Here is a 27,055-nt window from a genome sequence, read left to right as displayed (position 1 = left end):
TTGCTCTTCAGGTGACAGGGAAGGTCGGAGAAGTCCAAGCTGCATAGGTTCCTCAGGAGCAGGAGGCACGCTGGCAGGTCCTCTTTGAGGGAGAGGAGAGAAGAAAGGTGTGGAAGATGGGGTCCTGGCCATCATCCAGGCAGGTCTCGGTGGTTGGGAGGAGCGTTCGGCCCTGCGCTCGCGAAGTCTGCGGTCTATCTGAATGGCCAGAGCAATCAAGTCCTCTAAGGCGTCGGGAGCGCCAACGCGAGCCAACTCGTCCTTGAGACCTTCAGACAGGCCCATGCGGAATTGGTGTCTAAGGGCCGACTCATTCCACTGGGTATCTGCGCTCCAGCGTCTAAAGTCCGAGACATAGTCCTCGGCCGTCCTACGGCCTTGCTGGAGCGCAGTTAATGCAGATTCTGCGGTGGCAGCCCGTTGGGGGTCATCGTAAAGCTGTGCCATCCCTTCGAAGAAGGTGGAGAGGGTCTGTGTAAGGGGGCTGTCATTCTCCAGGAGATGGTGGGCCCAAGACTGAGGTTCTTCTTGCAAGAGAGAAATGACGAAACCCACCTTAGTCGCCTCCAGCGAAAAAGTCCTGGGCTGGAGGGCAAAGTAAAGCTGGCAGGCGTTGCGAAAAGCACGGAACTTAGAGCGATCCCCAGAAAATCTTTCCGGAATGGGAACCCTAGGCTCAGGTGGGAGCATCATGACTGCCGAATGAGCTGCAGGCTGGGCAGGAGGAGGCTGAGGTGTGGTGTCTGGAGACCCTGAAATGGAGAGATGCTGGACCCGCTCCTCCAATCTGGTGTAGCCATCCTGCAGGGACTTCACGGCCTGGGTGAGAGCCGCAAGGTGAGAGCAAATCTCCTTCATGGCGGAGGCCCCTTCCGCAGACTCAGACATGGCTGTCTCGTACTGTTAAGAACTTCGGGTATTGAGTCTGACTTAGTGGAAGGGGACTTCTCTTACGGCTCTGGTTCTGGTCTCACTGGAATGGGGACAGAGAGACCGGAGCACAGTGGGGTAGGAGAGTCCAGCCAGGTGCAGCAGCAGGTGTCAGGAGATGAGGATCCTCTGAAGCAGGAACTCACTGTAGCAGGGAAGCAGAAGGCTGCAGGCCACTGGATCAGGATGGATGGATGGATCCTCCGGAGGCAAGGTAGCAGATACAGGAACAGGCAGGAGACAGCAGAGGTATCAGGTGCAAGCAAGGTTCGGCAACAGGAAACCAGTCCAAGAAGGGTCAAACAAGCCGGGGTCGGAGCAGGAGAGGTCAGCAAGGTCAGACGGAGCCGGGTCAGATATCAGATAGGTAGCAGGTAGGTAAACAGGTATTCTCAGGCACTAGCTGCAGACGAGACAGCACAGAACCACTGCAACTGCGCCTTTAAAAAGGGCCACTGGCGCCAATCGAGCTAACGCTCGTCCGTGCGTGCGTGTACCGCGCGCACATACGATCGACGTGCACCCGCGCGCGTTGGAAGACGCTCGTGCCCACGACGACCCGCGGCACGAATGCGCGTGCGCGTACGGAAAGTCGATCGTACGGAACGGACGGATTCCTGACACAATGGCTCCCACTGCTAACTCTGTGAGCAGAGAAAGAGGAGAGAGCCTCTGCACTCATGCACAATGCTGGATTGAGATAGGACTCAGGTAAGTATAAAGGGGGGTGGGGGGCGATACAAATACTGGGGCATATTTGATCAAAATTCAATACTCATCTATTTCTGTTATAGTGGCAACCCAAAATGTTGAAAATAGCAAAACAAATAACAGTAAAAAATCTAGCAGGGGTTCTAACCACTCACCACTGTATCCAAATCTAAAAAAAAAAGTTTTGGCTGTAGATACACATAGGGGGTTATTTATGAAAGGCAAATCCACTTTGCACTACAAGTGCACTTGGAAGTGGAGTCACTATAAATCTAATGGGTAGATCTGAAATGATGGGGAATCTCTGTTGATTTTATCATCCAATCATGTGCAAGCTAAAATGCTGTTTTTTATTTTCCTTGCATGTCCCCCTCAGATCTACAGCGACTGCACTTCCAAGTGCACTTGAAGTGCAAAGTGGATTTGCCTTTAGTAGATCACCAATGCACTCATGTAATCATTAGAGATAACAAATTGTTAAACACAGGTACCCCAGCAGGAGCTTAGATGCAGTGTAGAGAGCATCAAACCAGGACTGAAAACATCAGGGATTCCTCTAGATAGAGAGTCTCTTTTCCACATTCAGCTTTCTTGAATCCCATGCAATAATGGGGTTGGGGAGGGCATAGATAATTACAGGAATTCTGCTTGCAGGAGTTTGTGATCTCCAGCAATCACATTCAAGCATACAAATCATCAATTACTGTTGTTGATGGTGAAGACATTAAATCAAAGGGGTATTTGATACTTTCATGCCATCTGCCCTGGTCTGCATTTACAGTTCAAATGCAAACTAAATGAATGTAAATAAATAATGTTTAACCACTTGACAACTGGGCACTTAAACTCCCCTCGTGACCAGATTAATTTTCAGCTTTCAGTGCTCTCACACTTTGAATGACAATTACTCAGTCATGCAATACTGTACCCAAATGAATTTTTTGTCCTTTTTTTCATACAAATAGAGCTTTCTTATGTTGGTATTTGATCACCTCTATATTTTTTGCGCTATAAATGAAAAGACCGAAAACTTTGAAAATAAACACATTTTTCTTAGTTTCTGTGATAACATTTTGCTAATTATTAATTTTTATTCATACATTTTGGCCACAATTTACACTGCTGCATATTTTTGGTAAAAATAACCCAAATTAGTGGATATTATTTGGTCTATGTGAAAGTTATAGAGTCTACAAGTTGTAGTTCAAATTATAAAAAATTGATCACATCTGATGTACTGGTGGCCTATCTCATTTCTTAAGACCCGAACAAGCCAGGAAAGTACAAATACCCCACAAATGACCCCTTTTTTGAAAGTAGACATTCCAAGGTATTTAGTAAGATGCATGGTGATGCGTTTAATGTCATTTTCTCCCACAATTCTTTGCAAAATTAAGATTTTTTCCCCACAAAATTGTCATTTTAATAGGTTATTTCTCTCACATGGCATGTGTATACCACAAATGATGCCCCAAAATACATTCTGCTACTCCTCCTAAGTATGGCCATACCAAATGTGTGGGACTTTTTCACAGCCTGGCCACATAGAGAGGCCCACCATGCAGTGAGCACCATCAGGTTTTCTAGGAGCATAAATGACACGTCTAACTTGTTGACTACCTATTACAGTTTTGAAGGCCCTGGAGCACTAGGACAATAGAAACACCCACAAAATGACCCATTTTGGAAAGCTAACACACCAACGTATAATTTCTGAGGCGTAATGAGTCTTTTTAAAGTTTAATTATTTTCCAGACGTTTTTGGAAAACAGGCAAAAAAAATTAAAACGCATTTGCACAAAGTTGTCCATTTATAAGATATTTCCAACACATTGCATGTACATAGCAAAAAAGACACCCCAAAATACATTCTGCTACTCCTCCTGAGTACGGCGATACCAAATGTGTGAGACTTTTACACAGCCTGGCCACATACAGAGGCCCAACATTGAAATAGCACCTTTAAGGGTTTTAGGAGCATAAATCACACATCTCATTTCTCAACCACCTATTACACTTTTGAAGACCCCGGAGCACTAGGACAATGGAAACATCCACAAAATAACCCCATTTTGGAAAGCTAACACCCCAACGTATAATCTATGAGGCATAATGAGTCTTTTGAATGGTTAATTTTTTTTCCAGAAGTTTTTGGAATATGGAAAGTTACACAAAGTTGTCAATTTATAAGATATTTCCAACACATAGCATGTATATAGCAAAAATGACACCCCGAAATACATTCTGCTACTCCTTCTGAGTATGACAATACCACATATGTGAACGAGAAAAGAACTGAAAATGGGTCAAATAACGGTGAAGTGGTCCAATCCCTATATACTTATCAAAAAAAGGCTTCCCCCTGAATGGGTGGGATTTTAAATGACCATCAACTCCGGACACAAATGGACACAATAATATAAAATTTTTATTCATAAATTACACAATGTACATAATATTACCAGGAAGTACAAATGGGCTAAACAATGTCCTCCTGGTGTATTAATAAACAAACATATATACAGAACACTTGGTCTCGCATGGTATATTCCTTTCTCTATAGGCATACATGTTTTCATTGGAAATGGATTTTAACAACTATTTGGTTGTACACATACTTTTTTGTGTTCACCATTTTAGGTCTAACTGATCTGGAAGTAATTTGCAGGACATCCTGTACTTGGTTGACATCTCGATAGTATTTGAAGTACTCTTCAGACATACTTATATTTTTCTAAATGGCAGGCATTTTGATCCTCAAACTTACACCTCACTAGGTAACGATTGGCAGACATTTTATCTGGTTAGCTAATTTTGTTCTGTGAAGGGAGTTGTGTGTGTGTGTGTGTGTGTGTGTGTGTATGTGTGTGTGTGTGTGTGTGTGGTTGGGGGGGGGGATATGGGAGTTGGGAATCCCCCTCTTCTTCCTTTCTGTTTTTTTTTTTTGCCAGCCTGGTAAAAATAGCTTGTATGCTTTTAATTGAATTGTTTTATATTATAGATTGCTATATCATCAAGTTTGTTCACCCCTGATGAAGGTTCTGAATTATCAGCAACTGGAAACGCGTCGGGTGTGGGTGATATAGGACAAGCATTGTTTTAATCATATTTTGTTCTGTATATATGTTTGTTTATTAATACACCAGGAGGACATTGTTTAGCCCATTTGTACTTCCTGGTAATATTATGTACATTGTGTAATTTATGAATAAAAATTGTATATTATTGTGTCCATTTGTGTCCGGAGTTGATGGTCATTTAAAATCCCACCCATTCAGGGGGAAGCCTTTTTTTGATACCACATATGTGAGACTTTTACACAGCCTGGCCACATGCAGAGGCACAATATTGAAATAGCACCTTCGAGGGTTTTAGGAGCATAAATTACGCATCTCATTTCTCAACCACCTATTACAATTTTGAAGGCCCTGGAGCACCAGAACAATGGAAACACCCACAAAATAACCCCATTTTGGAAAGCTAACACCCCAACGTATAATCTATAAGGCATAATGAGTCTTTTGAATGGTTTATTTTTTTCCAGAAGTTTTTGGAAAATGTGGAAAAAAAATTAAAACACATTTTTTTTACACAAAGTTGTCCATTTATAAGATATTTCCAACCCATAGCATGTACATAGCAAAAATTACACCCCAAAATGTATTCTTCTACTCCTCCTGAGTATGGCGATACCACATGTGTGAGACTTTTACACAGCTTGGCCACATACAAGGAACACAGACGGGTGTTCTAGGGACACATAGCATGCACATACCAAGAATTACACTCCAAAATACATTCTGCTGAGCAAAGGATAAAAAAAAGATTACCTGTGGGTTTTAGTAGCACAGTTGTCCACAGTTGGATAGCATTGGTGCAGGCAGCATGCAGGGATTTGGTCAGCAAAAGCGAACGCAATTGTCCAGGCAACAGGCAGGAACACTGTCCATAGTCAGTACAGGCAGCAGGCAGGGATATTGTTCATATACAGTCCAGAGTCAGTGCAGGCAGAGATTGTCAGCAGTGCCAAAATATTGATCCTGGTATTAGGCAGGAACATGGTCCATCCATGTGGTGTGGTCAGTTCATGCGACAGGCAGAGGCATGATGGCATAGGTCCTACAGGCAGCAGGCAGAAGTAGGGCCTCGTTCAAGACAGAAAGGGGACAGAGGTAGCGGCTTCTCCCACCCAAATCTCTTTGAAGCCTCTGAATCTCCAGACCCTAATCTAGGAATGAGAAAACAAAAAATAGTTTTCTTCATCCAGAAAAACAATTCTGGAGCCCCTCACATATGTGAGACTCCTGTGTCATGAATCCCACTAGTGCAGTGGCAGCGTACAAGATCAGTACAATAGACAGGCAAAAAGGTCAAACAGTCCAGGGTCAGTTCCAGATCAGGCAGAGGTATGTACAGAATTGGTAGGCAGAAGCATGTTCGAATAACAAGCCAGGGTCAGTTCCAGATAAGGCAGAGGTATGAACACAATCGATAGGCAGAAGCGTGGTCGAATAAGAAGCCAGGGTCAGTTACAGAGCAAGTAGAGGCATAAGGGGTGTGAAGGTAAATGGCAGGAAATTAGGGTTATGTTTACCATACTTCACTAATAATTTAGTGAAGTATGGTAACTATGCAGAGGCCTGGTTGGGAAGGACATTGGGGACAATAAAATGTGGTGTCTCTTCTCGCTCCTCCTTTGGTGCATACCCGGCATTTTTTCTGCAGTTTTTGACCTGTTGGTCTGGGGGGGATTTTTTTCGGGAAAGTGGCAATCGAAGAGTCTGCTAATCACATTGAATGGTTTCTGGTGGGCCATTGGGGGAATACAAGGGTAGTGGTGATTTCCTCCCAGGAAGGATTTGGGGCTTTCAGTGGATTTGTGATAGACAACGTAGCTGTTGTATATGGCCAAATTAAACAAATAAATGGAAACTTTTTTATACCACTGGTTTGTTCGTCTTGTGGCAAGGTAGGGTTCGAGCATTTGGTTGTTGAAGTCGACACCCCCCATGAACTTGTTGTATTCGTGGATACGTGTTGGCTTTTGGATTCGGCCATTCCTCCTGGTGATATAGGTATTATTGTGGATCGATGAAAGAACGTATACATCCCTTCTGTCCCTCCCCTTCACAGGCAGAATTTCCTCATTCCGTAAGCTTGCCGTCTCCCCTCTTATTAGGTTCTTGTTGATGAGGCTTTGAGGAAAGCCCTTCTGGTTCTTCCTTACGGTGCCACATGCTGGAGTGTTCTTTCTGTGAAAGTTGCTGAACAGGGGCAAACTAGTATAAAAATTGTTCACATACAAATGGTAGCCTTTCTCTAGGAGTGGGTTTATGAGTTTCCAAACTTTCCCACTCAATCCAATGTATTCTGGGCAATTAAGGGGATTTAGCTGAGTGTCCTTCCCTTCGTATACCATGAAGACATAGGTATACCCTGTAGCTCGATCGCACAATTTATATATCTTCACCCCATAGCGGGCCCTTTTGGTGGGAACAAATAGTTTTATGCCCAGCCTGCCAGTAAATTTGACAAGGGACTCATCCACGCATATGTGTTGGTCTGGGGTAAACAACTGGGGGAACATATCAGAAAAATAATTTAGTAGTGGCCGAATTTTATAAAGCTTATAAAAATTGGGGTAATTTTTCGGAGAGGGCACTGGGTATTATCATTGTAGTGTAGGAATCTCATAATCATGAGATACATCTGGTCCTGGGCATTACTGAGGAAAAGATGGGCATGTGGTGGATGGGGAGGGTAGACCAATATGAACATAAAACATTTTTTTGGGTTAGTCTCATACAGAACGTGAGGCCCAAAAAAATGTTAAACTCCTCCACTGTTAGGGCTCTCCACTCTTAGGGACGGGCATAATAGGACATTGGGTTACTTGCTAAATTGTTGAGCATATAGGTTGCACTGGGCCACAACTGATGCAAGCGTGTTCTCAGTAAAAATAAGGTTGGAAAAATCGATTGGTGAAAATTTTTCTGTGTCCACCTGGACTCCTGGCTGAGCAGTGAAAGGGGGAATGATAGCTTCTCCTGAATTAGGAGGAAGCCATAAGGGGTTCTGAAAGGAATAGGGAAGGCTGGCATGGGACCTAACTCTTTGGAACTGAGGTGACACCCCACTGATATGTGGCCGAGGTACTGCAGCACTGCAGTGCTGGTGGATGGCACTGCAGTGCTGGTGGATGGCATTGTGGTGCTGGTGGATGGCATTGTGGTGCTGATGGATGGCACTACCTCCTCACCAGTATGCCTTCGTCTGGCGGGCGGACTCTCATCCTCCTCTGATGCCAGTGTTCCACTGCTTGGGACAGGCTCCTAGTCCACGTCAGACTCAGAATCTGAATATGAGGAATCCGAAGCGGAGAGCGTCCCATTGCTTTTGTCGGCTGCAAGAATATTGTATGCCTCCTTGGCTGAAAATAATCTTTGTGACATTCTTAGTGGTCACAAATGGCACTGATATGTGGCACTGATGACACCTGGCACTGGCAGATTGCACTGGTGGCAGATGGCACTGATACGTGGCACTGATGACACGTGACACTGATGTGGCAGCTGACATTGGCAGGTGACACTGATGTGGCAGGTGAAACTGACAGGTGACACTGATGTAGCAAGTGACACTGACAGGTGGCACTGATGACAGATGGCACTGACAACAGATGGCACTGATATGTGGCACTGATAACACTGGCATATGGCACTGGTGACAGATGGCACTGTAACGTGGCACTGATGACAGGTGACACTGGCAGATGGCACTGATACGTGACCCTGATGTGGCACTGATGTGGCACTGATGACACATGGCACTGATGTGGCACTGATGAAACATGGCATTGATGTGGCAGGTGACACTGACACGTAGCACTGATGTGGCAGGTGGCATTGACACGTGGCACTGATGTGGCAGGTGACACTGACAGGTGACACTGATAGATGGCACTGATGATAGATGGCACTTAGATGGCACTGATAGATGGCACTGATGACAGATGGCACTGAGATGGCACTAACAGTGATGAGCACTGTAGCACCAGTGGCACTGATGTGGCACTGTATGGGCACTGATGTGTGTGTTTTCACTGGTAAAATGTATGTTCACAAAACGGCTGGCACTCACGCTGCAGCACAGATCCTCTCTCTCCTCTCATGCATTCTCTGTGTGAGGAGAGAGAGCCGGCAATGAGAGATGATATCTCATATGTTTACACTTAAGATCATCTCTCATTGGAAGCTCAGATCGTGCTGTAAACGGCAGCTGTGATTGTCCATTTACAGTGAGCTGTGACTGGCTGTGTCCAAGGGACATGGCCAGCACAGAATTTCCCCGAAGCGCGAATCGTGGAAGTAAACAGGAGGATGTCCAAGGACACCCTCCCGGCAATTGGAGTCCACGCTGTAGCCGTCTTTCGGCTATAGCGTGGATGCCTAGTGGTTAAACTGGCCTGGCCTGTAAAGACAAGTCTCAAAAAACACAAGGAAAAAAACAACAAAGTGCTTGGTATCCCTATAAACAATTCTCAAATGTTATTGGACAGGAAACCTTCCGACAGGTGATTATTGTGAGGGTTTTTTGGATATCTCTTGAGATAAAATATCAAGACATGAGAGACAAGCTTTCATTATTCAAATATTGATTTAAAGCAAAAAATACCAATTCCATAGGAATTATCTACCTGAGCTCCTTCTCTCTCCAGCAATGTCCACGATCCCCACAACCCTCCAGTACACTCCTCCTGATTAGCTGAGGCAGAGCAGCAGTGCTATTGGCTCCCACAGCTGTCAATCAAAGTCAGTCAGCCAATCAGGGGAGAGAGGGGGCATGGCCAGGTCAGGGCTCTGTGTCTTAATGGATACAGCTCTGACTCAGCTTGGGTGACAACCTGTAACAAGCTGCTGGCTGAGGGGCACTCAAAGGAGGGAGAGGCTAGGAGCAGCGAAGAGGGACCCGAAAAGAGGAGGATCTGGGCTGTTCTGTGCAAAACCAACTTCACAGAGGAGGTAAGTATAACATGTTTGTTATTGAAAAAAAAAAAGCGAGCCTTTACAATCACTTTAAATTAAAAAAACAAATGCGGTTTAAATAACCCATACAAACTTGGTGAACGGACCCTAATATAAAATTATACTTAACCTTTAACTGTATGGCAGATTGAACTGTTAACATTTACAGTTTTTACCTTTCATCATTTTAAAATGAGTGTTTCTGATCTCCTCCAGCCTCTTTACAAGTGCTTTCTCTCTACATGCACATTCCAGAAATGTTTGCACGTCATTATATAGGGCAAGTTTTTACTGGTAGCAACAGCCATTTTAGTCACTTAATGTCACCTCTGGAAGTGAAGTTGACAGGGTCACTGGAGAACACTTCAAGACCCCATAACAGGAAATTGCGAACAGGAAGTTGTGATCAGTTCAAAAGAAGACCTCTACTGATATGTCTAATGTCTTGCAGAATATACAATGTCTGCTCATACTGTATATGTGAATGTCCTTTTTGATTTTACAAACAACTTAACATTCTAAATATCAAGGGGTTAAGATATACAAAGTAAACAGGAAATTAGGTGACTTCAAATGTATCAGCTGAGGATAGACAAGGTTATGTAGATTTTCAGAGGGGCAAGAAAGGTAAAAACAGTGTTCATGCTGGAACACAGACCCAGGCCACAGATAATTTAAAATCTTTCAGTGCAAATGAACAGAAGTAAACTGTAAGCTACATAGGGCCATAAAGTTAAGGAAGTATAAGCCCTTGTACACACGGTCGGACATTCCGACGGAAAATGTCCGATCGGACCGTGTTGTCGGATAATCCGACTGTGTGTGTTCTCCATCGGACTGTTTCCGTTGGAATATCCGACGGACAAAGTTTTAGAGCTGGGCTATAAAACTTTCTGACAACATGATCCGATCAGACTTTGTCCGATTGTGTGTAGAGAATTCCAATCGGACAAAGTGCCACGCATGTTCAGATCACATTCCTAGACCAAAGCTATTGGCTACTAGCCTGAACGTAGTCCCGTCGTAACGAAATAACGTCGTCATGTTACCTACGATTGGATTTTCCGACAACTTTGTCCGACCGTGTGTATGCAACACAAGTTTCTGACAAAATCCGTCGGACAAAATCCGACGGATTTTGTTGTCGGAATGTCCGACCGTGTGTACAAGGGCTAAGACAAGCCTAACAAGGCTCATAACCAACATAGCAGGACTTAGCAACTGTAATACTAGATATTATTTTAATAAAGGCTCTAGATTTTTTTTAAATTACACTAACATCCTAAAGATTAAATTAGTCTACATCTACTTCTGCATTAGTAATGATTCACAGAAGACTCAGGTTCAAAACATTTTAGTTAAATAACTAGCATAATTAATAAGATCTGTTGCCATCTGGGACACAGACAGGAATAAAAACCTCCAGACTCTGTCCAAAACTAAAAAAAAGTTTGGATTATATTTAATAATAATTAAAGTAGACTAGTTACCCTTTGAAAGCATGCTGCCCTTTGTCAGTCTATTAAAATGGTCTGGAATTGACTTTAAAAACACATGTCATTAAAGTATATGTAAATTTTTTTTTTTTAGCTTTAGATAAAGTGGAGATGAATTACAATACCTGTCAGATATTTTTTTTATTTTATTTTTTATTGAGAGAAGTTTTCACAGTACAGAACAGTACAAAAGGTACAAAGAGAAGGAATAACACTCCAAGAGTTATAAAATGACAGAGTTATTCATAGACAGTAGGGATGAGCCGAACATCCCCTCAGAGCATGCGAACAGGCAATAAATTTGTTCGAACATCCGAACGCCGTTAAAGTCTATAAGACTCGAACATTAAAAATCTAAAGTGCTAATTTTAAAGGCTTATATGCAAGTTATTGTCATAAAAAGTGTTTAGGGACCCGGGTCCTGCCCCAGGGGACATGTATCAATGCAAAAAAAGTTTTAAAAACACAAGTTTTTTTGGGAGCAGTGATTTTAATAATAAACCAGACCCTTGTTAAAGGGGGCGTCCAGATTCCGATAAGCCCCCCACCCGCAGACCCCCACAACCACCGGGCAAGGGTTATGGTAATGAGGCCCTTGTCCCCATCAACATCGGGACAAGGTGCTTGGGGGGTTACCCCCAAAGCACCCTCCCAATGTTGAGGGCATGTGGCCTGGTACAGTTCAGCTCTTTTCCTGCGGCCTGCCAGGTTGCATGCTTGGATAAAGGGTCTGGTGTGGATTTGTGGGGGGAACTCCACGCCATTTTTTTTTAAAATTTGGCGTGGAGTTCCCCTTAAAATTCATACCAGACCCTTCAGGTCTGGTATGGATATTTTGGGGGAACCCCACATATTTTTTTTTTATTTGACGCAGGGTTCCCCTTAATATCCATACCAGATCTGAAGGGCTTGGTAATTGAATTTGAGGGGACTCCCATGCACTTTTTTTTATCAATGACTTTCAGTGACTATTCTCTGCATTACCGGGAGCTGACAATTCATTATAGCCGCGAGTGCTTTTAAATTACTTTTTTTCCTTCAGAAATTACACTTTGTGCAGGGACAGTTCTAAGCACGAGAAATAAGCACTACTTTACAGGCATACTATACACACCCCCTAGGTATGAAATTTAAAGGAATATTTAAAGGAATACTAATATATTGCAATCCTTAAATACACATAAAATCCAAAATAGTGCAGCACTAAAAATGTAACTAAAATGCATAAAGATGATAGCCAACTGCTATAAACGCATAAAAAGTCCCAAATATGAGAAAATGGAAAGCCAAGGATGATGAAGACACCAGCACTCCCCAATGGTGATCAGGGTGCTCAAGACAATCGCAATCAGTGTACATTCTTATCTGTGCTTCCACCACTGTAGGTAACGGCCGCTCACCTTAATCTGTGGACCTCTGAATTAACAGAAAGGTCATACAAGCAGTTCCCACTGGGGCAATCATAGGATTCAAGTTTGTTTAACAGCTGATCCAGCAATCAAAATCCAGCTTCAATAATGCAGCAGCAATATGGCAAATAATACAGCTCCTTCATCTCTTTTGGCTTCATCACACTTGGGTTGCTGGCATGTCCCCTTTAGAAAAGCTGTCCCGTAGCCTCATAACGTTGTAACCAAATGGCTCATAGAATAGAGGTTTTACAATGGACTTCATCAATGTCCTCCACAGCCACTCTGTGAATGGATCTGACACTGATTACATGTGAGGACCCCAGTGAGAGTTCCAGGTGATTAGCTGCTTTGAATACTGCAATGTGAATTTCGACCCTCAATGACCTTAACAGATCTCTTAGATGGGAGACAATGCTATTTTGCACCCTGTTTATATTACAACTAAAGTAACTTTAGTGTTTGCAGGTTTTTTTTTTAAATTATTAATAAAGAGTTTGTTTTAATCTAGATTTAAAGAGGAGGTCTGCCCAACCCTGTAAAAATTAAAAGCCAGCAGCTACACATACTGCCGCTGCTAACTTTTAATATTAGGACACTTACCTGTCTTGGAGTCCAGCGATTTTGGCACCACAGCTGGTGTTTCCATCAACTGTCGGGTGCTGCCACCGCCATTGGAACCCAACAGTGTAGCATTACAGCTTCATGCCGGGTCCCTACTGCACATATGTGAGGCACCACTGTGCTCTCCTACTGGCCCTGCGGCGGAGGAAGGAGGAGGGAGCCGAGCTGTGACGTAATTTGCCCTGGCCCAGACTCCCGGAAGCAGGGACAGGATACCAGTAACTGTGAAAGACCGGTATCCGCTCCTCCTCCCCCCTGAAAGGTGCCAAATGTGGCAGGAGAGGGGGGAGGAGACAAATGAGCAGAAGTTCCACTTTTGGATGGAACTCGGCTTTGAAGAAGAGGTATAATCCTTGCCACATAAAGTGATATTTATTTTTTAGTACATTTTCATTTATAAATGTAATGGACTGATTGATGCTCATTACACTTTTCAAATTTTGCGGTAAGTTTCATTTAGAAAGGTATGGATTAATTAATGCTCATGCATTTTTACTTCATATTTTTATGTAATATTTTGTTTATTAGAGTATTTGCTGATTGATGGTAATTACATTTTTTGTATTTATGAGAAAGATGCCTCTATTTTATGCAAACATGTAATATTTGCTTATTTATTTAATGAAGCATATTAAACTGTATTAAAGGAGAGCTATGGTCACAACATGCACTTTTATTGCACTTTTATTTTTATAATACCAGCATTATAATAGCAATACATTATACAAAACAATACATAAAACAGCATTTATATTTGACAATTCAATATAAGCACATTTGAAAAATCTCTGTTGTGATTCCTGTCTGCTGGCCATCAGTTTCCACAACTGCCTGGATCCCCTGCATGCTTTGCAGCTTCTGCTGTTTCCTGTACTTACTCCACCTTCTGAAATTCCTCCTCTTAGCGCCTCTGTAGTTCAGAATGCAGGCGCTGTGGAATGTGTGACACAATGGTGCTTACTCACGAAATAGTGAATATGTGTCACAGAGTTCCAGGAAATAATCTTCACAAAGTAAGTTTGCAAACTTTATGATTGTTCAGAGTAATAGGAATAGGCTAGAAAAAAATGAAATACAGTGTGAAAATGAATACATGATTTCAAATTTTGACCATAGATGGACTTAGTTACCACACCCTCTTAAACACTAATCTGATATTGCATTATATTTATAGCCAGGCATAAATAATCACATAACCCTGTTATTATATAAAAGACATGGTATAAGATTATTCAAGAGTATGTATGCTTAGTCCATCATTTTTAGATCACCTGGTGATCCTGCCAGTAACACAGCTCCTGTTGTAGAGGGACAATGCATACTCATGGTACTGTATTATTGGGGGAGCAATATTATCACTCTAGTCTGCTAGATTTTGATTTGGACTAAAAAAAAATCTTATCGGTTCTGCCAAGGTTACCTCTGTGAACTTCAGAGCACCTCGCTCTATGTTATAAAGGTGAATAAGGGCAAGACATGGAAATGCGGGCTGCACCTTACCCTCCCCAAATAACACAAAAGATAATATCTATTTAAATAATGACACATAACAAGTTGGCAAAAAATTAGCTTTTTACCTTATTACCATGGGCTGTGTGTATTTGTAAGGGTGAGTATACATCTCTGCACTATGGACTCCAACCAAGGTAAGCCCTTACATAAGGAACTGACCGTCATGGAGTCCACAGAGATGTTCAAGATGCTCACCTCCCGTGCTCAGCAAATCTCGAGCCTGGTCCAGACCGTTTTGGAGCTGCAGCAAGAAGTCCTTACATAAGGAACTGACCGTCATTGAGTCTGTCATGGAGTCCGTCATGGAGTCCGCAAGATGTTCAAGATGCTCACCTCCCGTGCTCAGCAAATCTCCAGCCTGGTCCAGACCGTTTTGGAGCTGCAGCAAGAAGTCCTGTTGTTTAAAACTACAGTCACCCAGCCCCAGCTGTCTAAAGATGAAAGATAGCGGAGGAGAGGTTGTGGTCTTTGTTTCTATTGTGGAGAAAGAGGGCACTTTTTTTTTCTCTGCCCAACTTGCCCATCTAGGCCAAAGGATTTTCAAGTAGGTGCTAATAGGATACATCCTGCTATCCGTGCTTATCAGCCTGTAAACTGCCAAGGTTGCTGTAAGACCTATCCATGTTCAATGACAAAAAGGGGTACCCAGACTACGGTAGTTAACGATACCAGTGTCCCTCAAGAATCCATAACCAATATCCCTGAGAAGCTCTTACCATCTGGTCTAGAGGAAACTATGCAACCTTCTGACAACAAACTAATTCCAGGTGGCCAGGTGTGGTCACGCCCCAAGCGGCTCAAGAACCCATGGCCTTCTGTTTAATGCTCCTTGTTGTATTGCCTCTGAGCCACACCTCAGTTCACTAGTTAGCCTTCCAGCTATGCCTTGTTCTGCATGCACTGTGGGCTATACTCTGGATCTGTTTCTTTGTTCTGTTTTCAAGTTGCAGTGTTCCAAGACTGACCCCGGCTTCTGACCCTGGCTCTGTTCATCATTTACTCTGACTTCTGGAACTCCTGACTACAGCTTCACCTTGACAATCCTTTGGTTGATTCCTGTCAAGCCACCGTGCACAGATTCACAGCCCATGTAGCTTTTTACCGTGGGCTGTATGTATTTGTAAGGGTGAGCATACATCTCTGCACTATGAACTCCAACCAAGGTAAGCCCTTACACAAAGTTGGTCCACTTGTACCATGTGACCTTCCTTGTCCGCATTGGGCAAAAGTTGACTGAATCTGCATACCTGAAATCGAGACAAGGTGTCTGCAATTCGATTCTCCTTCCCTAGAATGTCTGACTTTTAGCCAAATGTTAAATCTTAAGCAAAGAATTACTAGGTATCTAAGCAGATGACCCCAAATATGGATTTAGCTGACAAGCAATTCACAGCATATATAACTCCTTTATTATCAGAATTATTAATCAGGATCCTTTTTGTCAGAAACCATAAATCAGACTGAGACAGAAGTACAGTTAAATCACACATGTTCAATAATAATAATAAAAGGTAAACAGAGTAAATGTAGTCAAAACATAGCCAGAGTTCAGGAACCAGAATGGATAGTCAGACAAGCCAAAAGGTTAGGGAGGCAGAGAACAGCATAGTAGAACAGCAAGCAGGATCTGGAGCCAGAAGAAATTCAGCCAAGCAAGTCTTTAATAGGAACACAGGAGAGCGTCTCTAGAGATGTGACGAGGGCAGAGATCATCTGGATGGCTTAAGTAGGCAGGACAGATGAGCAGGATATCATCAACAGGTGAGTCACTGTGGAGAGATAGGAGCTGGTAATTAGCAGACAGCTGAGCGGGCAGCTCAGAAAAGGAAGGACTGAGTCCAGCCCTGATAGTAGCCCCTCCTTCTCAATGACCCAATCCCCCTCGGAGGACCACCAGGCTTGAGGGGAAAATGTCTATGGAAATCACAGAGGAGGATAAGGGCATGTATGTCTGAAGATGAGACCCAAGAGCGTTCCTTCGGACCGTACCCTTTCCAATGCACCAGGTACTGAATGTGCCCCTGGAACCTATGGGAGTCAACAATGCACTGTACTTCATACTCCTCATGGTTCTCAACCTGTACAGGGTGAGGATGAGGCACCGAGGTGGTAAAGCAGTTGCAGACCAAAGGTTTTAAAAAGGAGACATGAAAAAAATGTGAAATACACATACTAGAAGATAGGTCTAATGCGTAAGCCACTGGGTAATCTTGCGAAGAACACAGAAAGGCCCAGTAAACCAAGGTGCGAATTTCATAGAGGGAACACGAAGTTGGAGGTTGCGAGAGGACAGCCAGACCTTGTCCCCAACGTGTTAGGAAGGTGCAGGCAAGCATCTGCTGTCACCTATGATTAGCATGTAGCAAAGCCTCCTGGACTTGTGCCCAAGTGGAATGAAGACCACGGCGATGCTCCTCTAATGCAGGAATACTCTGCGGAACAAATGAGTCAGGCAACATGGAAGGTTGGAAACCATAGTTCACCATAAATGGTGACAATCGGGAAGCAGAATTCAAGATACTATTGTGAGCGAACTCCGTCCATGGTAAGAGATCTTACCAGTTGTCATGATGGTCAGAAATATAGCAACATTGGAATTGGAGGACTGATTGGCTCCTTCTGCGGCCCCATTAGACTGCGGGTGATATGCAGGGGAGAAAGCAAGCTGAATTCCAAACTGTGCACAAAAGGCTCACCAGAATCTGTCCGAGACAATCACTTTGGGTAGCCCGTGTAAGCGAAAGATCTCCCAAGCAAAAATGGAAGCCAGTTCCTTAGAATGGGCAACTTCTTAAGTGGAATACAATGAGACATTTTCGAGAACCGGTCAACCACCAAAAGGATAATTGTATTACTCTGTTAGTTTGGTAACTCCACAATGAAATCCATAGACAGGTGGGTCCAGGGCCTCTCTCCATTGGATATGGGTTGTAGGAGGCCCACTGGAAGGTGTCGTGGAGAGGTGATACCCCAGCTTTGACATTTCACATGGCAATGTTTCCTTTAAACATGCTTCAGGAACCGATGAGCTAGTCATATTACGCTTGACCGGTAATGAAGTCTTAGGATTAACATTAGCCAATGGGGAAGAAAGACTATTACTATTGCATACATTAACCATATTAATAGTAGTCCTTGTTTTATATGACCATACATTTTGATAATTACTATTATCATTTACTGGAGTGTTAATAATGTTGCTAAGTGCATGTGATAAGATAACTCACCTAGACCACCAGGTGGGGCCGGAGCATTAATTTGAACTAAAGCAGCATTTGTTGCTCTCTATTGCCTCCAGTGGACTGCAACGGGATGACACGAACATTTACACAGACTTGAGCTTCTTGCTGTGTTACTAAAGCGCTGGGCGGAGCTAGCCTATCCAAGCCTCCTACAGCTGACACCGCCTTTGCCTTTCTCCTCCTCCTCCTCTTCTTCTTGTCCCTAAGGCTGGCTCTCCACCCCATGTTAGTAGGGCCGCCTCTTCCAGCGGTGCCATGCTGGCTTCTTCTCGCTCTGGGTTAGTGAACAGTTGCATTGGCGGGCCATGCTGGTGTTGTCTGTATTGTTGCTGGCTTCTTGTAGCTGGTCTGCCTCTACCCTGGGAACTTACTGGCGTTTGCTCGGCTCACTGCACTGATTGTTCTTCTATTTCTTCCCTCCACTTGTCCTCCTCTTCAGCCATGGTGAGGCACCTCCTAAGCCAGTCTTTCCCGCCGCTTTTCGGGGGGGGGGGGATTTTTTAGCCAGTTTGGCAGCAACCCCTAAAGTATTATAACTGTTTTGAGAGAGCTTGTGGCCCCAACACTGACTGACTGACACTGGCAGAAAGATTCCTGTGAGGGGGCCTTATATAATAAGCCCCTTTACCAGAACATTCCAAGGAAGAGGTCACATGCCATTCTGGGAAATTCCCATGTCATGTGACCTTGTTTTTCCAATCCCAAATCCCTTTTAAATTTCTTAAAGGGACCGTACCTTTTTATAATATATTTATTTATTTTTATTAGCCAGCAGGTGGGGGTGGACATATGCCCATGCTGTCAGGCTCAAAGCTTTAAACCTTCTTAGTCCATTCTGCAGTTCGCAGATGAAACCTAAGCAGGGCTAATAAGACACCTTGGGATTTCAGTGCAGCAGAAGCAATGTGTTGTCAGCTTACTATGGAACAATATACACTCACTGGATTTTTGGCAGTATCATCAGATAGAAAATTTGGTCTAAATATATTTTAACATATAATTAAACTCAATTATTAAAATCATATAAGCTTTAAAATGTTAATGTGTAGTATAATGTTAAATATTTAAAACTTTCAGCATTCAATTGAACAATCCTTGGTAAAATTATCAGAAAACTCTCCCTGAATAATGCAACAAAGGTGAAAATGATTGCATATACAAGTGCATACATAAAGAATTTGCCACATATAATTTATAATAGGTAAAGATAAGAAGGGAAGCAGCGATTAGACCAAACTGAGTAGATGTGACAGATGGCAGAGAGTACATGTATAAAGCTTCAAAGAGGGCTTAAATGGGTTCTTTGTATAATATGAGGGGAATTTGCTAAAACTGTAGCATGCTAAATCTGGAGCAGCTCTGCAGTGAAACCAATCAGCTTCTGGGTTGTATTGTCAAATCCTAACTGAACAAGTTGAAGTTAGAAGCGGATTGGCTACCATGCACAGCTGCACCAGATTCTAAGTGCTCCAGTTTTAGTAGATCTTCCTCTATGAAGGGGATTTACTAAAACTGGAGAGTGCAAAATCTGGTGTAGCTCTGCATAGAAATCGATCAGCTTGCAGGTTTTTTTGTCAAAGCTTAACCTCCCTGGCGGTACGATTATTTTGGATTTTAGGTGCTGAAAGTGGTACAATTATTTTGCATGAAAATTTGGCGTTTTATATTGTAGTCCTGTAATTCTTAGGAATAACTCACTTAAATCTGTCCAAACCAGAGTCTAGCAGACATCCCGGGTATGATAAAGTTTGAAAAATGAAATCATAAATTATAATATAATAAATAACAATAAATAATTATACCAAATAATAATATAACAATAATAAAAATGATTCAATAATGTAATCAAATCAAAGACAATGAAATTTGCTCAGTTGCAGAATTGTCACTGTCATTACTTTTCAATATTTGATGACGGATCTCCCCACAAATCGCTATCCCTCAATTCTGCGAGTGATTCCAATTTATTATCGCTGTTTTCTAGCTGGTCTAAAATCAATTTTGATGTAAAGTGACAGTTTTGGTTGCTATGGACAATCTCCAGTTTCCAGGCATAAAGAACAGTTTTTATATTATAAAACTGCATGCAGGACACTGAGCAGACCACTAGGGACAAAGGGGATGTGAAATTATTACATACAGCAATGTAATCTGTAAGATTACATTATACTGTATGTAAAGTGAGTGTTTCACTTTTTGAATTTGGCGCCGATCTTCGTCCCCGTGCGTCGCAATGCTCGCAGGGAACGGAGATCGGCTCCATGATGAATTGAGCGGAGGACGAGCCGCTCGTACAGCGGGGGGACATCGCTGGATCCAAGGGAGAAGGTAAGTAAACCTCCTCCTGCATACAGCGATGCGGTCCCGAGTCTGGCTCGGGGTTACCGCTTTTGGTATAAAACTTCCACCCCGAGCCAGACTCTGGAACACCGCCAGGGGGGTTAATTGAACAAGCTGAAGTTAGAATCTTCTGTAGCTGTGCACGGTAGCCAATCAGCTTCTAAGTGCTCCAGTTTTAGTAAATTCCCCGCTATGTCAGTGAACCAAGGACATGAAGGTAAACATCATTTCAGTTCCATAAAACACTTCCACACTGCTAAAGCTCTGTTCAAACCTATGCAGGTGAGATGGTGCTTGTGTGTTTGTTTGTGCATTGCGTTTAGGGCAGCTAATTAATTTCAGTAGATTACCCTACGCACCAAATAAGTGCTAGCACTTTTTTAAAATCATGCCACACCAAAATACATGGTACTTTGTTAGCGTACATTTTGGCTTGTGATTACGAGCTTGCATTAGTAAGGTATGTTGGGGTACCAAATATAATTAATGGCACTACCACACACCTGCAAAAGGGAAGCACTTTTTTGTGCTTTGGTTGGAGCATGCACATTATAATGAGAATCTAGCTTTACACATTACCCTCCTGATATTTGAACTTGGAATGACCTTTTAATCTGTATTCAAACTACTAATAACAGTAATACAGCAATATATTGTGCCTAACTTTCAGAAGTCATATCTCTTAAATGTAATTCACATCCTTTGCTATCTGTATCCATGCATTTTCTCTATACTGAAGGCTTTTTTATCAGCTTATGTTTCAAAGCTCCTTCTTTGGGTTCTATTGTCATCTTGTGAAGACCTGATACAGCAGCAGTAATTGGGCACAGCATATCATATGTTGTTGAACTGTACAGCTAAAATTGTCACAAAACAATGCCAAATGAGGAAATTGTGTCTTTTTAATGCTTCGTGGTAATCTGAAACATTTATTAAAGGCATTAATTATAATTTCAACTCTGATAAGCTGAAAAATCCATTATTTTTATTGAAAATGGAAAGGACAGACTTTTTAATATGTTCAGCAGGATGAACCTGTAGCTCCACACAAAAAAAAGAAAATTAAAAATATTTGATATAATTATTTCATTTTTTTTATCTTTCACGGTTCACTTATCATTTGTTATTTTTGTGATACTGTTCTTAATAATAACCATGTTTATTATTTGCATTTCCAGGCAACATCTTTGTCGTCAGTTTATCCGTTGCGGACCTTGTAGTGGCGGTCTACCCATATCCAGTAATCCTCATAGCTATTTTCCATAATGGATGGACACTGGGTAATATTCATTGCCAAATTAGTGGATTTCTTATGGGACTAAGTGTCATCGGTTCTGTCTTCAACATTACAGCCATAGCCATTAATAGATACTGCTACATCTGCCACAGCCTGCGGTATGATAAGCTTTACAACCAGAAAAGCACATTCTGTTACCTCTGTTTAACTTGGATACTGACTGTTATTGCAATTGTGCCAAACTTTTTTGTTGGATCTCTACAATATGACCCAAGGATTTTCTCATGTACATTTGCCCAAACGGTCAGTTCTTCTTATACAATTACAGTGGTTGTGGTGCATTTTCTTGTTCCTTTGGCCGTGGTAACGTTCTGCTACATGAGGATATGGGTTTTGGTTATTCAAGTCAAGCACAGAGTAAGACAAGGCTGCAAGCAGAAACTAACACCAACAGACCTACGGAACTTTTTGACCATGTTTGTTGTTTTTGTCCTTTTTGCTGTCTGCTGGGGACCTTTAAACTTTATTGGCCTAGCGGTGGCAATCGACCCTTTTCAGGTAGCTCCAAAAATTCCAAATTGGCTGTTTGTATTAAGTTACTTCATGGCCTACTTTAACAGCTGCCTCAATGCAGTCATCTATGGTCTTCTCAATCAAAACTTCCGAAAGGAGTACAAAAGAATTTTGATGTCTTTGTTGACGCCAAGACTGCTATTTATTGACACATCGAAAGGCGGGACAGAAGGAGCTAAAAGCAAACCCTCTCCAGTTGGTACCAATAATAATCAGGCTGACATATGTGTGTAACAAGTTGGCAGCCATTTTGTACACGTTTTAGTTCATTAATCAAAATTATTTTTATCAACATTTTTCACCATGTGCCTGTTTTAATGCACTTTGTGTATATGATAAATACAGAAATATAATCTCTGATACATATTACAGTGGTCTTAATTAAACACAAGTAATACTGTTTTACTGAATGAATTTGACAGCTTTGGAGCTTAAAGTAAAATCAGCCCAAAACCTATATTTCCAATATAGGTGGATGCTGGTGGACCTAATCAACTGCTCTCTTCTTATGTGTCATGAAACCAAAATGAGTGGTATAATTTCCTTTATTTCATAACAGAGGAAATAGTCTCACAGTTCTTGCTGTATTATTTTAAAAGAAAAATAAATGTAAAAGATCATATAGGGATAGTGTTTGACAGTGAAATCTTTGAAAACATGTATTTGGTGTGTGTTTATAGACTACCAGAGAACTACATAGATGCTATGTGACCTTCCAAAGATCTTATTTCAACTTGTGTGTATGTATATATATATATATATATATATATATATATATATATATATATATACAGTATATAGATACTAGGGCCAATTTATACAGGAGCCAAATGTGTTTGGAATGTGGGAGGAAACCGAGTACCCAGAGGAAACACACACAGGCTAGGGGGGGGGGAACATGCAAACTCCAGGCAGGTAATGCCATGGTTAGGATTCAAACTGACGACCCTAGTGCTGCTAGACAAAGTGCTTACCACTTGCTGCCCATATTTAACCACTATTCTGCCATGTATACAGTATATATACAATCTATATATACAAAAAATAATGTCCAGGGAACATTCATTTAAACACTTTAAGCCCAAGCAATATCAGCACTGGTTGTTTTTGGCAAAGAGCTTCCAGCACAGAAGGCAATTCCCTAGCCTAAGGCCTTTCACTAATTGAGGCTGATTTATTAAAGATGCATAGAAAATTTTGCTAAAAAAAGTGTAAATATTTACTGTACTCATTCAATCATGCAAAAAATAAATAAAAAAAATTATGTTCACTGTGCTTACCCATTTATGTTCACAAGCTTTTCTCATAGTATTTTGTTTAGCAAATTAGCATCATTAATTTTTACTGCAACTTTCACACTAAACTTTGACCTATTCTTCCCTGCAACCCTGACACTAGGCCCTTTACACACGGTCGGACATTCTGACAACCAAATCCGTTGGATTTTGTCTGACGGATTTTGTCCGAAACTGTTGCATACACACGGTCGGACCAAGTTGTCGGAAAATCCGATTGTACATAACGTGATTACGTTATTTCGTTACGATGGGACTACGTTCAGGCTAGTAGCCAATAGCTGTGGTCTAGGAATTTGATCTGAGCATGCGTGGCACTTTGTCCGTCGGAGTAGGCTACACATGATCGGAGTATGTCCGATCGGAGCAGTTTGTCGGAAAATATTTCCAGCAAGTTGAAAAATTTGGTCCGACGGATATTCCGATGGAAACAGTCCGATGCATACCACACACAGTCGGAATATCCGACAAAACGGTCCGATAGGACACATTCCGACGGAATCTCCAACCATGTGTACAAGGGCTAACACTTCCTTATGGATATGCAATTCCACTGCAGAAAAGATATGCCCATATATGCACTGTGATTTTAGTAATAAACTGACCTTTAATAACAGTATTCTTTCTATTCTATCCCAGAGCAGGAGGTTGCGGGCCACATCAGAGGGCTCCGCGGGCCACTGGTTGGGCACCCCTGGTTTAGAGGTTTGGCTCATTGGATTTCCCTGAGCCATTTGGAGATTGCTCCCTCAAATTAATAAAGGAGACATCTCTCTTTGCCAACTCTGGTGACCTCACCAGTTGTGTTTTTGTGGCGTCCTGACCCCCTGGTTTTATTTGGAGGCATTTTGGAATGGTGACAGCAGATATCCTGGGTTTTATTATGGCAGCTTTTTCATCCTGCATACTTCTCACAGATGGGGTGTTCCAAGTCAGTCTTAGGCAACTCTGAAGAAGAGTCTCAAACCCCTGCCTTGAAACATGTCCTAAGCCCTTTTATCTGCCCTTTTGTCTATTGGCCCTCCATCTATGTGATATATTGTGAGATGTTACATTGGTATTTGTGAAGCCGCAATATTTGTATCAATAAAAATATTTCTACTTTTTTATACTAAATTTTTCAGTCTGTACCTGTATAATCCCACAAAAGGAGTTTTTTTTTTCTAGATATGTATTATGGGAGGATGGCACCTTCCAACATCATACCATTATGGAGTTTTTTTTCTGTAATGTATGAAATAAATAGCTTATTCCTAATGGTATCCATCTAGTATTTATCCTCAATTCCAATTTTATTTTAAGTTATTATAAGGTATTACACATACTTAAACAATTTCAAGCATATACATTACTTACATACATAATGATCACATTTATTTTGTTACACATATCTTGAATACTTTAACACATAATAAAAAAAAAAAAAGGAAATAAAATAGGAAATAATAATAAAAAATAAAAACAAATATAGTATTTAAAGCACCAAGACACTTTCAATCACAGTTAATCATATTCACTTCCAAAGTTACACAGATATCTTGCTGATTATATGTTCCTCATATGTTCATCTCCTTACTTGGAGGATTAATAATCTTACAAACTAAACATTTAAGATAATAATTATGATGGTAAAATTAAATTTTCAGTGTTATCCTGTTTGAATGCAGCCAGGTGAGAGGATATATCCAGTATTAAAGTAAATTAAAGCTAGTATGGTTTCATCAGAATAGTTAGGGTCATGTATAATTCCCATTCCTACAAACAACAAATTGTTATGCCCAGTGTCTTCTGTCATCTGGCTTGACCCTACATAGAAACCTGTCCCAAGACTTAACCTGGGGATTTAAATGCAGAACCCAGAGCCATAGAGAGACAAATGCTATATGCCTCTGCCTGTCCATGGCTCATCGCTACCCCCACTGAACTAAGCTGCACGCAGACAACAATCTATTCTTTACTCTAACCACTGCTAATGGAAGGGATGACAGACTGATGCAGCCATCTCCTCTCACTGCTTTCTGAAGCCTGACTATAGTATGCACCCTGTTAGGGCTCCAAGAGAATTATGAGGTGGAGATGACTGCAGTGACAGGGAAGTTACTCCTACTGCACTCCACAGTTTCTCACCACTCACCATCCCTGTGTTGCCCCTTCACTTAGCAACCGCAATTCAAAACACTGCCCTCACCACCTGCCTCTCCTGTAGCCCTCATTCTCTCATCATCCACCACAACTGCCTCTCTGCACCCAATGTGCCTGCAACCCTCCTTTTTTCACTACTCACCACATCTGCAGGCTACTCTCTCTCAACGTGCATTTCACACCTCCACCCAATTTCTCTCAGCATCCATCTAGCTTCCCTTCTCACAGCACCCCCCCCCCCCCCATATGAATCCCCCTTTTCTAACCTGTCTGCCAACACCCTGCCTATGCATGCTTCCCCCCCACTCTTATTTATGTATCAGCATCAAGCCCCTGAGCAAAGTGTAAGTCACAAGCACACCAAGGATCTCCATCCTGCCTGATCCTGATGAAGGTCTTCTGCTTGGGTCTGAATTATAGCTGTTCTTTGCTGTGATGTGATTGTTTAATAAAGCATTGGACCTTTCAATGGAGATCCTTGGTGTGCTGGGAGTCGTTCCAGTCTTCAGCCGGTGGTCACTTCAGCACCCATTTAATTTACGGAAACTTCCAGGAACATGTGCATTGGGAATATTGTTCTGGATGCATCAAGCCCCTCTCTCACTACTGTGCCTGTGCAGCCCCACCCACACACTCACCCAATGACTGCAGCCTCCTCCTCTTCTTCCACTATCATGCCTGTCCACTGCCCCCTTGCTCTTACTACCTGTACCCTGACTTTTACAACTGTACCTCCTTTCGTCTTCTCCCCGCTTTTAGAATACAATGACATAGTAGGGAGGACTAACGCATCCACATCAAAGGTGAGATTGGGGGAATCGGGCCATGATTTTTTTTTGTTCAACCCACTGGTTGAACAAAACAAAACTGACCTATGTATGGCCAGCGTAACTCTTAAGGAACATTTGCATATGGGTGGGGCAAGACACTGAACCATAAAAAAAATTGTCAGCAATAGACATAAGCATCAGGTTCTCTGTGTTTGTTTTTTTAAAGGCACAGTATGCATTAAATAACATTAGAAAAGTTCCCTCTTAATATTAATGTCAGTTTTAAAGAGCTACATCTTACACCCCTGTAGCTTCACATGCCGCTTTAAGGCACCCCAGGCATATTATGTAAAGGGTTTGTGTATATACAGTGTTATCCTTTAGACCCCTTTCACACCACACCGCAATTTGCGTCGGCGGTAAAACGCCGCTATTTGCGGCGCATTTCAGCCGATAGCGGGGCGCTTTTACCCCCGCTAGCGGCCGCGAATGGGTTAAAACCCCCGGCAATAAACCGCAATAGCGGCGTTTTGCCAGCGGCATTACAGCGCTGCCCCATTGATTTCAATGGGCAGCAGCGGTGGAGGAGCGGTAAACACACCACTCCTTCACCGCTCCAAAGAAGCTGCTGGCAGGACTTTTTTCTGACGTCCTGCCAGCGCACCGCTGTAGTGTGAAAGCCCTCGGGGCTTTCACACTACACACAATGGTGCAGCTTCTTTAGGGCATTTTGCAGGCGCTATTTCTAAC

General features: G+C 42.3%; 1 protein-coding gene across 1 annotated transcript in view; it reads left to right on the top strand.

Moving 5' to 3' along the window:
• GPR50 (G protein-coupled receptor 50) overlaps positions 1–24,528 on the top strand; it is a 237,913-nt gene extending 213,385 nt beyond the window's left edge. Inside the window, exon 2 of the mRNA XM_077485522.1 lies at positions 21,467–24,528. Coding sequence (XP_077341648.1) covers positions 21,467–22,332 — 866 coding nt within the window. The 3' untranslated portion in view covers positions 22,333–24,528. The remainder of the gene's footprint in view (positions 1–21,466) is intronic.
• The last annotated feature ends 2,527 nt before the right edge of the window (positions 24,529–27,055 follow it).

Source organism: Lithobates pipiens, unplaced genomic scaffold, assembly GCF_037356315.1.
Source record: "Lithobates pipiens isolate NorthernLeopardFrog02 unplaced genomic scaffold, aLitPip1_a1.2 Scaffold_1, whole genome shotgun sequence".
NCBI lineage: Eukaryota > Metazoa > Chordata > Amphibia > Anura > Ranidae > Lithobates > Lithobates pipiens.
Note: the sequence above shows the minus strand (reverse complement) of the source record. Positions and strands in the feature narration are given on the sequence as shown.